A 13,354-nucleotide genomic window follows, 5' to 3' on the forward strand; every position below is an offset into this window, starting at 1 on the left:
AGTACCTCAAGGGGGCTGTTCTGGTTTTGTTAGTGAGGGGGGGCCTAAGGTGGCAGCTTCTGTAGGAAACTGCTAGAAGTCGCTCCCCTTTGTTCAGTGGACTCGGCCGGGCCTAGGGCGGACCCGCTGCTGGCCAAGGCCGAGCCAATTGGTAGCAGAATGTCCCCTGATAACGCCTCTGCGATAACGTATTTAAGTAGGGGAAAACAGGAAAAAGAGGAGGAGAAGATGTGAAGCAGCTGAGCGGGGGGCAGAGAGGGGGAGGCGCGAGCCTCATGGGCCTTGCAGGCCTCACCCTCTGGCCTCCCGCCGGGCAGCCGACTGGGCCCAACTCGGCCCGGCCCGGCTGCAAGAAGTGGAGAGGAGATGAGAAGTGAATAAGATGTAAAAAGGATCCTGAGAGACGTCTGCCAGCCTGTTGTGAGGAACGGCTGTAGATGCCAAGGTCAGTGAAGAAGGAGGGGGAGGAGTAATATGGCTCCTGGCCAAGATTCCTCTGCAACTCGTGGTGAAGACCATGGTGGAGCGGGTTGTCCCCCTGCAGCCCATGGAGGTCCACAGAGGGGCAGAGATCCACCTGCAGCCCGTGGAGGACCCCACGCCAGAGCAGGTGGAGGCCTGAAGGAGGCTGTGGCCCGTGGAGGGCCCGCTGGGACAGCTGTTCTAGAGGGACTGCACCCCGTGGAAAAGATGACCCACGCCGGAGAAGTTTCACGAAGGACTGTGGCCCGTGGGAGGGACCCCACGCTGGAGCAGAGGAGGAATGCGAGGAGTTCTTCCCCTGACGATGATACAGCGGCGTAAAACAACGCGTGATGAACTGACCGCGACCCCCATTCCCTTTTCCCCACCCATGCCGCTCGGGAGGGGAAGGTAGTAGAGATAATGTTAAGCCCGGGAAGAGGGAGGGGTGGGGGGAGGTTATCTTGTTCCCTGTCTCATTCTCCTGCTAATTTTAGAAATAAATGAATAGTTTTCCCCAAGTCGAGTCTGTTTTGCCTGTGACGGTAACTTTAAGGATTTCTCCCCGTCCTTATCTCAAACCTTGAGCTGTTTTTTCTTATATCATCTCCCCCTATTCTCTCGGAGGGTGGGGGGAGCGAGAGACAGACTGCGTAGTCTGGTCCTGATCAGGGCTGAACTACGACAGGGGCCTACAAGAAAGATGGGGAAAGGCTGTTTAGTAGGGCCTGTTGTAATGGGATGAGAGGTAATGGTTTTAAAATAGAGGGGGGTAGATTTAGATTAGAAATTAGGAAAAAAATTTTTACAGTGCGAGTTATAGAACACTGGAACAGGTTGCCCAGAAAGGTGGTGGAGGCCCCATCCCTGGAAACGTTCAAGGCCAGGCTGGATGAGGTTCTGTAGCAACCTGATCTAGTCAGGGATGTCCCTGCTCCTTGCAGGGGGGTTGGACTAGATGACCTTTGAAGGTCCCTTCCAACTCTAACCATTCTATGATTTTATGATTCTATGATTCTAATATTGTCTTTGTGAATTGGAACTGTGAACCATTTTTACGATAAGATTTGTACTAGAAAAAAAAAATATCTTTTTTTTTTGTATTATTCTCACACTGGTTAGCTAAATTCAACTTTTTAATGTTTGTAAGCTTATTTAAAAAATTATTACAAGAAATTGCCCTATTATGTCAGAAAATAGCTATGTGGCAACTGGAATCAGACAATTATAGCCATGTAGAAGAACATTATGAATTCACTGTGGGTTAATCTATAAAACATGTATTTTTCTTTTATTTAAGAATAACTTCAGAAATTTTTTTAAGAACATAAAAGTGTTAATGAAATACTTTTCGTCTAGCCTCATTTCTCATGCAGTATAATCTTTAGCCTCCCACATCTTAAACTGAAAACCTCTGCAAACATTCTGAATTCTGCTGTTTGATATATTTTATTTTTATTTACTGCAGTATTATAATAATCCTTTTAGCCCTATTGTGAATTATAATGTGTGATCTCAGACTGAATACTGAGGGCTTTAATTTAGACTCAGATTCTACTGCCCTTTTTAAAGCTCTTGAGCTACACCCTTGTGAGTTGAGGTATCAGCAGAATCCTTTGTTTCAATTATATCATAGCATTTAATTGTGAACTATGTATTATTTTATAAATAAACCCTAATCAATGGTTTAAAGCAGCAATCATTTAGAAGTAAAATGAAATGTGAAGCTACAGGCTTTAGCTAAATCTGTTGGTTCACATAAGAAGAAAAAGAACAATTCTTGTCTGGAAAATCAGCACAATGACTGCTAGTTGACTACTGCTTCTTTCACATACAAACACCATGCAAAAGTACAGATCAATTTTGAATTCTGTGGATACTAGGTTTTGCCAGGTGTAAAAGTATGTTAGAATTGAACCTGAAACACATTATCATATAATGATAACAAGCTTAAAGGATTATTTGATGTTTTCCACTCATTTGTCTAACAACTAATTTTAATGGTTTTGACAATATTTCACCCTTTGAAGGAGAAGGCTGCTAACTAGCCTTAGCTCTTAGGAGGCTTGTGCAGCTGCCATGTATTTTGCACGTAGCTTCTGTGTAAGCTAGGCTTTGCACTTTCATTGTATCGCATTGACTATCAAAGACTAAGTAAATAAAAGGAGAAAGACGCATGGAGGCTTCTCATTTTTACAAATATATTCATATTAGTCACCCTGTCTGTGACCTTTTTCCCATTTACTTCTTTACGCCCTTGTATTCCTTGTCAAATTACATACCATAGCGTCATTTGTAGACTTTGTTGTTTCTGGCATAATGAGGCTGATGCTTTGGTAAGGCTTATAACTATCACCTTAAAACTGAGCAACGCTCTTTAGCAGACAAAGTTTACTCAAAATCAGTGTAGTAAACAAGAGGCCAAGTTTATATTTACCATTTTAGCACGAAACAGTTTATGAAGCATATGCCCACGACTATTTTGTAGAGACTAACAAATCATAGAATCATAGAAATCATAGAAACTGAACAATTAGAATCATAGAATAGTTTGGGTTGGAAGGGACCTTTAAAGGCCGTCGAGTCCAACCCCCCTGCAAGGAGCAGGGACATATCCAACCAGATCAGGTTGCTCAGAGCCCCATCCAACCTGGCCTTGAATGTTTCCAGGGATGGGGCATCCACCACCTCTCTGGGCAACCTGTTTCAGTGCTCCACCGCCCTCATTGTAAAAATTTTTTTTCTTGTGTCTAGTCTGATTCTACTTCCTTTTATTTGAAAACCATTGCCCCTCGTCCTTTCACAACAGGGTGTGCTGAAGAGTTTCTCTCCAACTTTCCTATAAGCATATAGTACTAACATTTAATCTATAATCCCATCTGGTTCTCTTTCTAAGTCCAGGAGATGTATTTAACACAGAGATTAATACATAACAAAACTGAAGTAATCTTCACTTCTAAGCTAAACCAACAGTACCATTTAAAAGCTTTGTTCTTGGTGGAGTTTTTGTGAGTGGTTTTTGTGTTTGTAAACTGAAAAAAAAAATATTTTTTAATTTATCTAAATACACTGAAATGTAATTACCGTGTTGTGCAAGCTGCTTGCCTTGACTACAGAGGAATTGCTGATCAAAGGCAACAACATTTCCTAGATTAGTTCAATTCAGCCAAGTTATGTTTGTCTGATATTAAATGTTTGCAAAAAAAAATTTAAATGTTTGATATGGATGAAGTGAGTTAAATATAAAATAAGCAATGGCAGGCTCTAGAGCTCAAAAATCCATTGTTTATTCACAAAAAAAAAATTGTCTAACGAATGTGTGGTGCATTTTGTTTTCAAAGCCCTTTTTTGTGATATTAACCAGTTGACTTGTCACTGTTGTCTGGGAGGAAAGAGATTAGTGGAAATGAAGGGAAATTATTCTGTATTTTTTAATTGCTGTTTTCAAGAATTCTATTAAGATGTTTTGACAGATATTTAAAATTATTTAAATACCAGGTTATTTTTAAGTAAAACCGTTCATTTTAAATTTAAAACAATTTTTAATGCGTAAATTAATTAATAGTAAAAAATGCTTTTATGTAGAAGTCTACAACCAAAATACATTGTTCTCAAGCTACAAAATCAAAGTGTTTTAACTGATGTTTGAACTGTTTTTTCATGGGCAAATTGTTAAGACCAACACCATAAGCCATTTTATTAGAAAAAGAAGTGACAATGAATAAATTATTATGTATAAATAAAACATTTTTCCATTCATATCACGTTTTAATCTAGTTCTGATTTGAATGGTAATCAATTAATAAGTTTTTTTTACTTGGTAGACTAAGCACAAATGTTCCAAATACATTTCCCTTTCTGGGTTGGGTACATCAATCACAAAGAAGTTACATCTGTCCCCTGATTGAATGAGTTTGCAAGGACTTCTAATATCATGTAGAATTTGATTCTGGGAATTCTTGTGTATGAGATTACCATTGGCATTCCATAAGCACTGGAGCTTGTAAACTTCTACTTGTCAACATTCACAGCAAGCCCATTTGATCATCCCTGAAAATTATTTCCCTAATAGAAAGAATAAATACACCAGAAAATTTTTGCTTCAGTAGCCACCCATATAAATTGCACTGGGGTTATAACTCAGAAGTTACAATATATGCTTGTGTTTATTTAACATGAATTTACAAAAATGTGTACTTAAAATGAAATATGACTCCATAAACATCACTTCAGTATTCAAGAGTCAAAACATAAATTCTTCCATTCAGGTAGGAACTGCACACTTCAGTAATGTACAATGTTATATTTAACATATATACATGTTACTTATCAAATCACTTTCAGTTGTCAGTAGTTTCAGGCATAACATGAAGGTGGGAATGGGAGCAACGTTAACAAAAGAAGAAACTTGCCAGGGTGGCTCTGTCCTTGTGTTTCTGGCATAATCTTTAGAAAGTGAACGTTCCCCACACCAGACCACGCTTTGGCCTAAGGGTCTCATTTGTCTTGTGGTCAGTTGATCCTGCTCCTGTAGAAAATACATTTTCAATACACGGTTTGTACTAGATCTTTTGGTCTTCTCCGAATGTTTAGTATATTCAGTTTCCTCCTAGTCGTCACACTCATTTCACTGTTTAACTGTTCCTCAATGTTATTAATCATTATGACAGATATGGTTCCAGGTATCGTGCCAGCATATGTTTAGATTTTACAGTGTATATGCTATGAAGCTAATATTTTAATTTTCCACTATAATATATTTTTCTTTGCCTCAGAACTAACTTTCAGATTTAATGAAAGCTAGTTTAGGTGAGCGGTTTTAAAATAAAGGTAAAAAACACAGATAAGTGTTAGAACAAATGGCCCACATGAACTAAAGTACTGGAATTTACCCTGTAGTTCATCTTCACCTTGAATATTAAAACATACTGGCATATGAAAATTATATAGTTAAGTCTAGAGACCCAATCTATATAATCCTATTTGTATGTATGCTTCTGACAGTATATGCAGAAGAGCAAAAAGACTAGACAAAGTCTTGTATCATCGTCATTCAGATTGATTCTGAAGAGCCTAAGAGAATCCAAAAGTTTTATTTAGTGAGGTGACATTACACTGTCTCCTCATACTGGTTGATGAACACCACACTTTCAACTTTCTTTCATTTATTCCACATTTCCTCCAGTTTCCTGCCATTTCGTACTTACACTAGCCCTGAAACATGCCTTTGCAGCTCTGTAGAATTACCTCTCTACTCAAACTGTACGTGAATACAGAAAATTATTTGATATTTATACATTCTAACTTTTTCATTTGGCTTTATCAACTTAGTCTATCATCACCTTTCTTGAGAGGACTTAGTCAAGGACACAGTGAGAACTTTCGTACATGGCAGGCTTATATTTCTGTATGAAACAACTTGTAGGAATATTTTATTTTTTACCTCATGCCTATATCTTGCTGAAACTTCTTTCTTTCAATTTAGTTATTTCATTTCTAGATAATCTATATTTTCTGGCTTGCCTTCTTTTCCTTTTCTCTCTCACTGTTCAGATGAACAACACAGTCTAATGAGCAGATGACTTCCAGATCTCCTCTAGCAAAAAATGTATGTAAAAAGACTACATTTTTTCCATTCCTATCACACGCCCTGCAGACTGACTCAGTTTGCTATTTTAATTACCCAGGAATCAGGTCTACTTTTAAATATTATAAGGCTAATACATTTTTCTCAGCACTGGGGTGCACAAGAGAAAACACTGATCTAGGATTTCTAAATCTTAATTATTTAAAGGGAATTATGCTGCTCAATGTTCTGGTCTCTGATGTGAAATAGCATTTCTCTGAGTAGTTGCTGCCTTTTCCATTTTGTAATCAGTCAGTCTCCCACAATGTTTCAAGAATGGATAAAAGTTTTGGTTTTATCCTTGCCTATTTGTCTGCTGAGGTGTGAGACTCTCAGAAAGGGAATGACTGGCTTGCACGGCCTTGATGCATTTGAAGTCTTAAATGGCTTATCTAGTACCTTTCACAGCATGAAAGATTAGAAAAAGACCAGGTCCACAGGCACTACCATTACCTACTCTCATATAGCAACAGTGTTCCCTGGGAACATAAAAATGTTCAGTTTTTTTGTCTTCTTCCTTTGTCTTTAAACGTAACATCAGGCATAAAATGGTAAGTACTTTAAGTTTTACTGATGTTGGAGGACTTTTTGGCCGTGAATTTCAGTTTTTAGTAGATGATAGGAGGGGAGAGAGTATATCCTCAAATATGGACTATGTTCTTCTGAAATCCCTTATGTATTGGGCTACTATGATGATATATTTGAACCCCTGCTTAACTAATAGATAACAATTGCATCCGTAAATTTAGTCTTTTATTTGTAACCTTGTCAGCATATATACAGATTAGATTTGAATGCTGCCTTCAAGCCATCTTTATTAATCCTCTTCATCTCGGGTTTCCTTAGGGATTAGCTATAGGAGTCTGTTAAATTGCACAGCCCTTCCAGCTTTCTGCAAAGGCATAGAACTTGTTAGACTCATCACAGCAGATACACCCTCTCAAGAAGTCACTTCAGTTTTTTTCAGACACCTTGGTATCTACATTGCTCAACCATATGTTCTGGGATGCATGCTGGGACAGGACCTGTTAGCTCCGCGTCAAGATTATGACACCAGAAAAACCTGGATTGATGTACATCACAGTGTGAAATTTATAAGCAACAGTGAAAAATCATGCACAGCTATGTTCAAAAAGATAATTTAATTTAATGAGCAAAATAACTGAGCTGCATTGTATTGTAATGCACACTGGAGTAAGGTCCACTGGATTAAAGTCTTAGAGCAGTACAGTACAGAACATCTGCAATGAGCAGTTGCAGAAGCATAGCCGTCCTGATGTAAAGGAACACATAAAAATATTGAGCTCCTAGAAAAAAAATATAAGAAGTTCAAGAGATTTTAGTCTAGCCTGATCTCTGACACATATGCCCTCTGTTTTTTCTGAGTTAATTCTTGTTTGAATCAAGACATGACTTTTAGAACACACTTATTTTTGATTTACAAATTTCTCGTTATCTTTCTCCATCACCATGCAACTAAACTGTCAAAATGGCCAGTTGCACACTCTGCCAAAAGTACAAATAGCAAATCTTATATTGTTGTTGGATTTTCTTACATGTATGTCTTCTACACTGAAGTGCCGTTTATTGTCACATATATAATACTACAATATCTCCTGCTTCCATTTTTTTTTAAAACAAAAGTATAGAAATAGTCTTTTTCTTGTCTTCCTTGATATTCCAAGTATATCAGGGCTTACTGAAAATCAGTATTAAAAGTCCAAAAGGTTGCTCAGAATTTTTTTTGAGATCTATTTGTTAAAAGTTATCAAGAGCTGCTGATTAAAAGTGTATGACATTACTGGCTCCTGTTTAATATCCTGTTGAGTTACTGTTGAAATTGAAAGTATTTTATCATGGTCATGTTCTGACATCAATACTTGATCTTTCTCCTAGTAGAGAACTGCAGTGAGCACTATTCATTATAGAAGATACACTTCTACTAACATAGAGCTTAGACTGTTGAATGCTACTGGATTTTTGTGCCATACTATTGATAATTCCAGAATTGTTACATTAATAGTGGTCTTGTTAACATTTCTTTTATTCTTGATATGAGACATGAAAAGGTATTTTTTATCACCCGTCACTCCACTGACTGATTATTATGTCCTTTGTTTCCTTCCTACATTTTACCAGTTCCTAGCTTCTAGTTTGCTATAAAATTATTTTTTTCCCCATCTGTTATTTTATTTTCTTATTATGCTTGCTATGGTTACTTTCACATTTACTCCTAGATGAGTTGAATATTTTTACATGTGAAATATTTTTTTTTCGGTTGTAATTCTAGCAGAATATTATTAAATTGTTTCCAACACTGTCCATATTTCTTCCATCTAAATTATTTCTGTGGGAGTTTTGACTCCTAGTTCTTCCAGGTCTATAAAATTGGACTTTTAAAGCAGCAACCTGTGTATGTGTGCATAAATGCATCATTCCTTTGTCATATAAATTACAGAACAAAGATAATAATTTGCTGCATTTTAGTTTTGTAATCAATTCCTCTGTTAGTCAGGATGTGAATTAAAACAGGCATTGTGCCATGCAGTTATCACCTGTGCCTCTGAGATTCTCCCTTTCTGTCCCTTTTAGTGTAAATTCCCAGTGATGACAGTGTCTTACTCTAGGAGTTGGAGAACTCGCAGTTATGGGTGGTGATATTGTTTGGGGCTTCTTTCAGCCTGTATTTCCTTCGATGATCCCAGTCATTTACAGTGCTTCTGCTGTGAATGGTAACGTGACTGTGCATCAGCCTTTGTATGGGATTTTGTCCAGTCAGCTTTCCTTAAATTTTTCCCAGCCTGCTGTCCTTCGCTTCTCTCCAGCAGGGGCTTAGTAGTGCTTCTGTGCTGCTTTTCTGCCATATACCACTGATTTTATCATAAAATAATAATTTTCTCCAGTAGAAAACAGCAATATGTGCCATATCTCCCCAGATTCTTTATATGTACTGCCAACATTTTGATATCATGTCAAGTTGGCTTTGTTGATTTTTCCATACTTTATAAAAAAAAAACCACTAGTAAACATTTAAGGAACTCACCTTTTCCTAAGCTTCATACTGTTATCTGCAGGGCTTAAAGCCATTTGGATTTGTTACCTGTCTTCTTGAAGTTCATAGTCTGCACCTGAGGAAATGACTGATATTACTTTGGCTCTCCTTAACTGCTTCCATATATAAAAAAAAATAAACTCAAAGCAGCTGGAAACTTGTCTGTTTGTGCTAGTGGAAAACATGACTTTTCTCTGCCTTAGTTACCTAATTTCATGACATTGTTTATTCACCACCCTGAAAATGCAACGTGAGTGTAAATATTGCAGAACTTGATACAGATTCATTAACATTATTGGTATTTACAGTCTCATACTGATTTATGTTATTTCCAATGGAAGGACATTTAAATAAAAGAGTATTTTTTAATAATATTCAGTGTTCAAAAACAAATGGGAATAGCTTGATGACCTTCTTAATAAGACTTTAACCTGAAATCTTTTCTTCTCTTAATTTAGGTCAAATAAGCTCTATTTTGTGCATATGACTCTGTAACCTTATTTAATTATTCTCTGGATGTAGCTATTGTTAAGCCCCTGCAATTTAGCACAGTTCAGCACATATTTCCAGTTGCTTACAGGAACACACTGGGGAATGTGCTTTAATATAACTTCACACTTATTAAAATAAAAATTCTTCCAGAGCAAGGATATGCTACCGCCATGAATGAATAAATTTTAATCATAAAATGTAAAAGTGAAAATTCAACCTGTTCAATAATATTGTCAAAATGGTTTTGTGTGACACTGCTTGTATCAGAATAAACATATTGGGTGAAGTATTTGCATATACTGTAGTACTGAGTGTTAATGGGTATACAACTACATAGGATTGGAAAACAAGAAATGTTGACAGCTTTTTTATTTCTAAAAATATTTTTCTAATATAAATTTCTAATATTTCTAATAATCTTTCTAATACTTCTAATAAAATATTTCTAATTTTTTATTTCTAAAAAAAAACCTCATGACTGTACCTCAAAACACATTTTTCTAACATGTCATGATTCTGAAAGAAATTTACTTACTCCTTTTTTTTTTCCCCTCTTGTAGATATTTTTAAATGCAGATACAATCCGTCTGGGAAATCTACCAGTGGGTTCCTTTTCCTCCTCCTCCTCCTCCTCCTCAGCCAGTTCTTCAGCTCCTCGCCAGACTATCTATGAGCTCTGCGTCTGTCCCAATGGTAAACTTTACCTGTCCCCAGCAGGAGCAGGCTCCACATGTCAATCCAGTAGCAACATCTGCTTGTGGAGCTAAAATGACTCCAATTTATCCTCACACCAGAATAGCCTTTTGTTACTATCCCTCTGCTTCACAGTTCTGCTCGGTTTCCCCTGTGACAAGTTCGACGCTTCAAACGGCCTGCAGAGCAACTTCTTCCACTGTAAGCAGGAATACAGCGCTGCCTTCTCTTGTGGTTTGTGTTGCCACTCAACATAGAGATGGGAGTGAGATATTCAGAAATCAATGTATTCTTCATCAGGAAACCTGGAACATAATATCACCTTTTGTCTAAAAGGGAGAATAACACAGGTGCCTTTGCTACATGAAGTGAAGCACATAGTTTTAGATTTTTGCAGGACCTGGATATGAACTGCACTTATATATATATACAGTACATAAACAAATTTGCCCAGAATCTGATGGTGAGATGAATTGGTCCCCCCTGTATGATAAATAACTTTCCTGTCTGAAAGCACAATTTTCCATTCATCTTTTTGGATGTGAACTTTTATCCCTGAATTTTAAAATTTTGAGGCATTGTGTGATGCTTGCTTTACTAAAAAATTAAATTCAGTAAATGTTTTTTAACACAAAAAGAGACAGAATCCCTCCTTGAGTTTGGTTTCTTTAAAAGTGTGTTGTTACGCTTTGTCTACTAAGTCTAGCGTTTTGTACACTAGGTAAATTTTGGAAGTGCTCAGCAATATTACCTTGCAGAGTTAAGAAGACATTTGCTTTTGTTTGTCAGATCTGGATGGCCTCATATAGTATCTTTGTGGCTACTGCATGTGAAATGATTGCTTTAAGTAGAACATACAGTTTCTGGAAAAGAAGGGTAAAGAAGGAAATACTGACGATGTTTGTTGATCAGTGTATTGCTCTTCACAAGGTATTTATAATTGGCAAATGCAAAAACAAGATAAAATCATCAAAGGTACATCTTGTCCATTTTCTAGCTATGTCTGACTGCTGCCATTTGAACACAGTACAAACACCTTAATACTCATGTAATGTGTAATGCTGAGAAGCAACGCACTAACAACTGGTATGACATTCACATTTATTATTCTCATTTGTTTACTATCTGCTGCTAAGGTTTTCAAAGTAATAGTAATATATATCAAAACACATTAAATGTCATTCGATATTAAAAAGTACATTGATATAACATTGACTTTATCAGGTCTGTGTTTAAATTGTGCAGCCCCATTTGCACTCAGGTCTCGCTACTGACTTCCTTTTTGGACAAGTTTGATGTGGGATTTCTTTCTTGTATCAACGTTCATGCTTGTTTGGCTTGGTTGGTAACTGAAATCTTATAAAAAAAAATGCTTTGGTATGCTGCTAGTAAATTTGTTGCAACATTGATTAACAAGAGTATCTTGAAACTTGCAGAACCCAGGAGTGTAAAAGAGTGTAAAAATGTTTCCTATTGTGGAAGATGGCTTGATTACATGAGGTAAGCATGTTTTTTAATTCTATCCTTTAAGTTACATCACCTAGAGTGTAGCTTTAGAGGCTTCTGAATGTAAGATCAGCAAGGCAATGATGGCTTTTGCAAGGTAGCTCTAAAGTAAGGGCAGACAATGCAAGGTGGGTATTTCTATGCATTTTTTTTCTTAGATGAAAAAGATGATAGTGAGCAAATGAATACTCTGATTACCTTTCTGTTTTGTTACCACCTAATAAGGTTGATTTTGTTTTCACTTCAGGTGAAATTCACTCCTGTGCAGAAGACCAGCATAAGATGTGTCCACGGCTTGACTGGCACTTGTCTTTCCATTGGCCCTCTTCAGAGGTGTGAATTTCACCCCATAGCAAGAATGCTGTATTTGCTGTTTCTACTAGTTAAAGAAATATTTTAAATTTATTATTTCTTCAAAAGAAGGCTGTTAACAGCTGATTTGTTATTTCTTTCAGAATTTTATTCTTTTACTGGGAAATAAAGTATATTAGAAAACATTGCAAGAAAATACATTAGAAGCCTGAAGATTTTAGTCAGAGTGACAGAAAGAGATACCAATAACAATCAAGGGGATAGTGAAACATTAGAAAATGTAGCCATACCGTATACCCTTAAAAGTATAGGGAAATAGATGTCTTTTTCTTATGCACACAAGTAATAGAATGGTAGTCTGAAAATCATGTGGATAAATAGTATTTCAGGAGGAAAAGTATATAGATCTGTATGAGGAAATATCTGTATGTATTCATTATCTCTGCACATTTACATACACCGGTAACTTAAAAGATGAACAGGTTACAGTGACTAATCTATGGTTAATTTTGGCTTCTTACAAATTGCACACAAATACACTATGATTTTTTTTCCTCCCCAAATAAATCCACAGGATGGCTTGCAGATACTTTGTAATGAATTTTCCATTGATAATTTCTTATTTGTTTGCTCTTCACCTTGTATGATTACTTACCTGTAATACATACAAAAAAGGTTTCTGCCCACTGCATGGAAAGACCCAACCTTTACAAATTTTACACAGATTTGGGTGGGAGTAGACAGGTAGGAAAAAAGAAATACATCTTTTATTATTAGATTCATTTTAATAGCAAGATTGGAATAATTTACCATTTCATATAAAGAAAACTCAGGGCAGAGGTGTGGATGGCACATTGGAGGCAATAAAACCATGCCAGTAAGTCCACATAGCTCTGCACTATCAGGACTTTCTTGGAGTCCCTTCAGTCTGAAGTAGAGAGTACTTGAGAGCTTCGGCAACCTATGAGGCAATTCTCATAATGTCTTAATATTCTGGTGAGTTTCATAATATTGATATTTTACTTTAATCAATTGAAAACTATAAGAAGGGGAAAATCTTAGTTTTTATTTAAAAAAAAATATTTCTAGCTCACATGATTTCAGAGAGTATTGGAAGTGTAATTTCAATGCATTTAGAGAACTAATAAAATCGGAATAATCTGTAGGCCGTGTCATCATTCCTGAGTGGAAGAAGAAACAGACACACTGGT

The 13,354-nt window shown here is 36.7% G+C and overlaps 1 protein-coding gene across 3 annotated transcripts in view; it reads left to right on the forward strand.

The window, feature by feature from the left end:
• Window positions 1–10,582, forward strand: part of SGCZ (sarcoglycan zeta) — a 247,072-nt gene extending 236,490 nt beyond the window's left edge. For 2 of the 3 annotated variants that reach the window (XM_086746872.1, XM_086746871.1), the window contains exon 6: window positions 10,193–10,470. In XM_086746872.1, coding sequence (XP_086602998.1) covers window positions 10,193–10,399 — 207 coding nt within the window. In that variant the 3' untranslated portion in view covers window positions 10,400–10,470. Of the gene's footprint in view, window positions 1–10,192 lie in introns of all 3 variants that reach the window. The other variant, XM_086746870.1, reaches the window with a different exon arrangement.
• Window positions 10,583–13,354: the final 2,772 nt, after the last annotated feature.

This window comes from Chlamydotis macqueenii, chromosome 4, assembly GCF_036417535.1.
Source record: "Chlamydotis macqueenii isolate bChlMac1 chromosome 4, bChlMac1.mat, whole genome shotgun sequence".
Lineage (NCBI taxonomy): Eukaryota > Metazoa > Chordata > Aves > Otidiformes > Otididae > Chlamydotis > Chlamydotis macqueenii.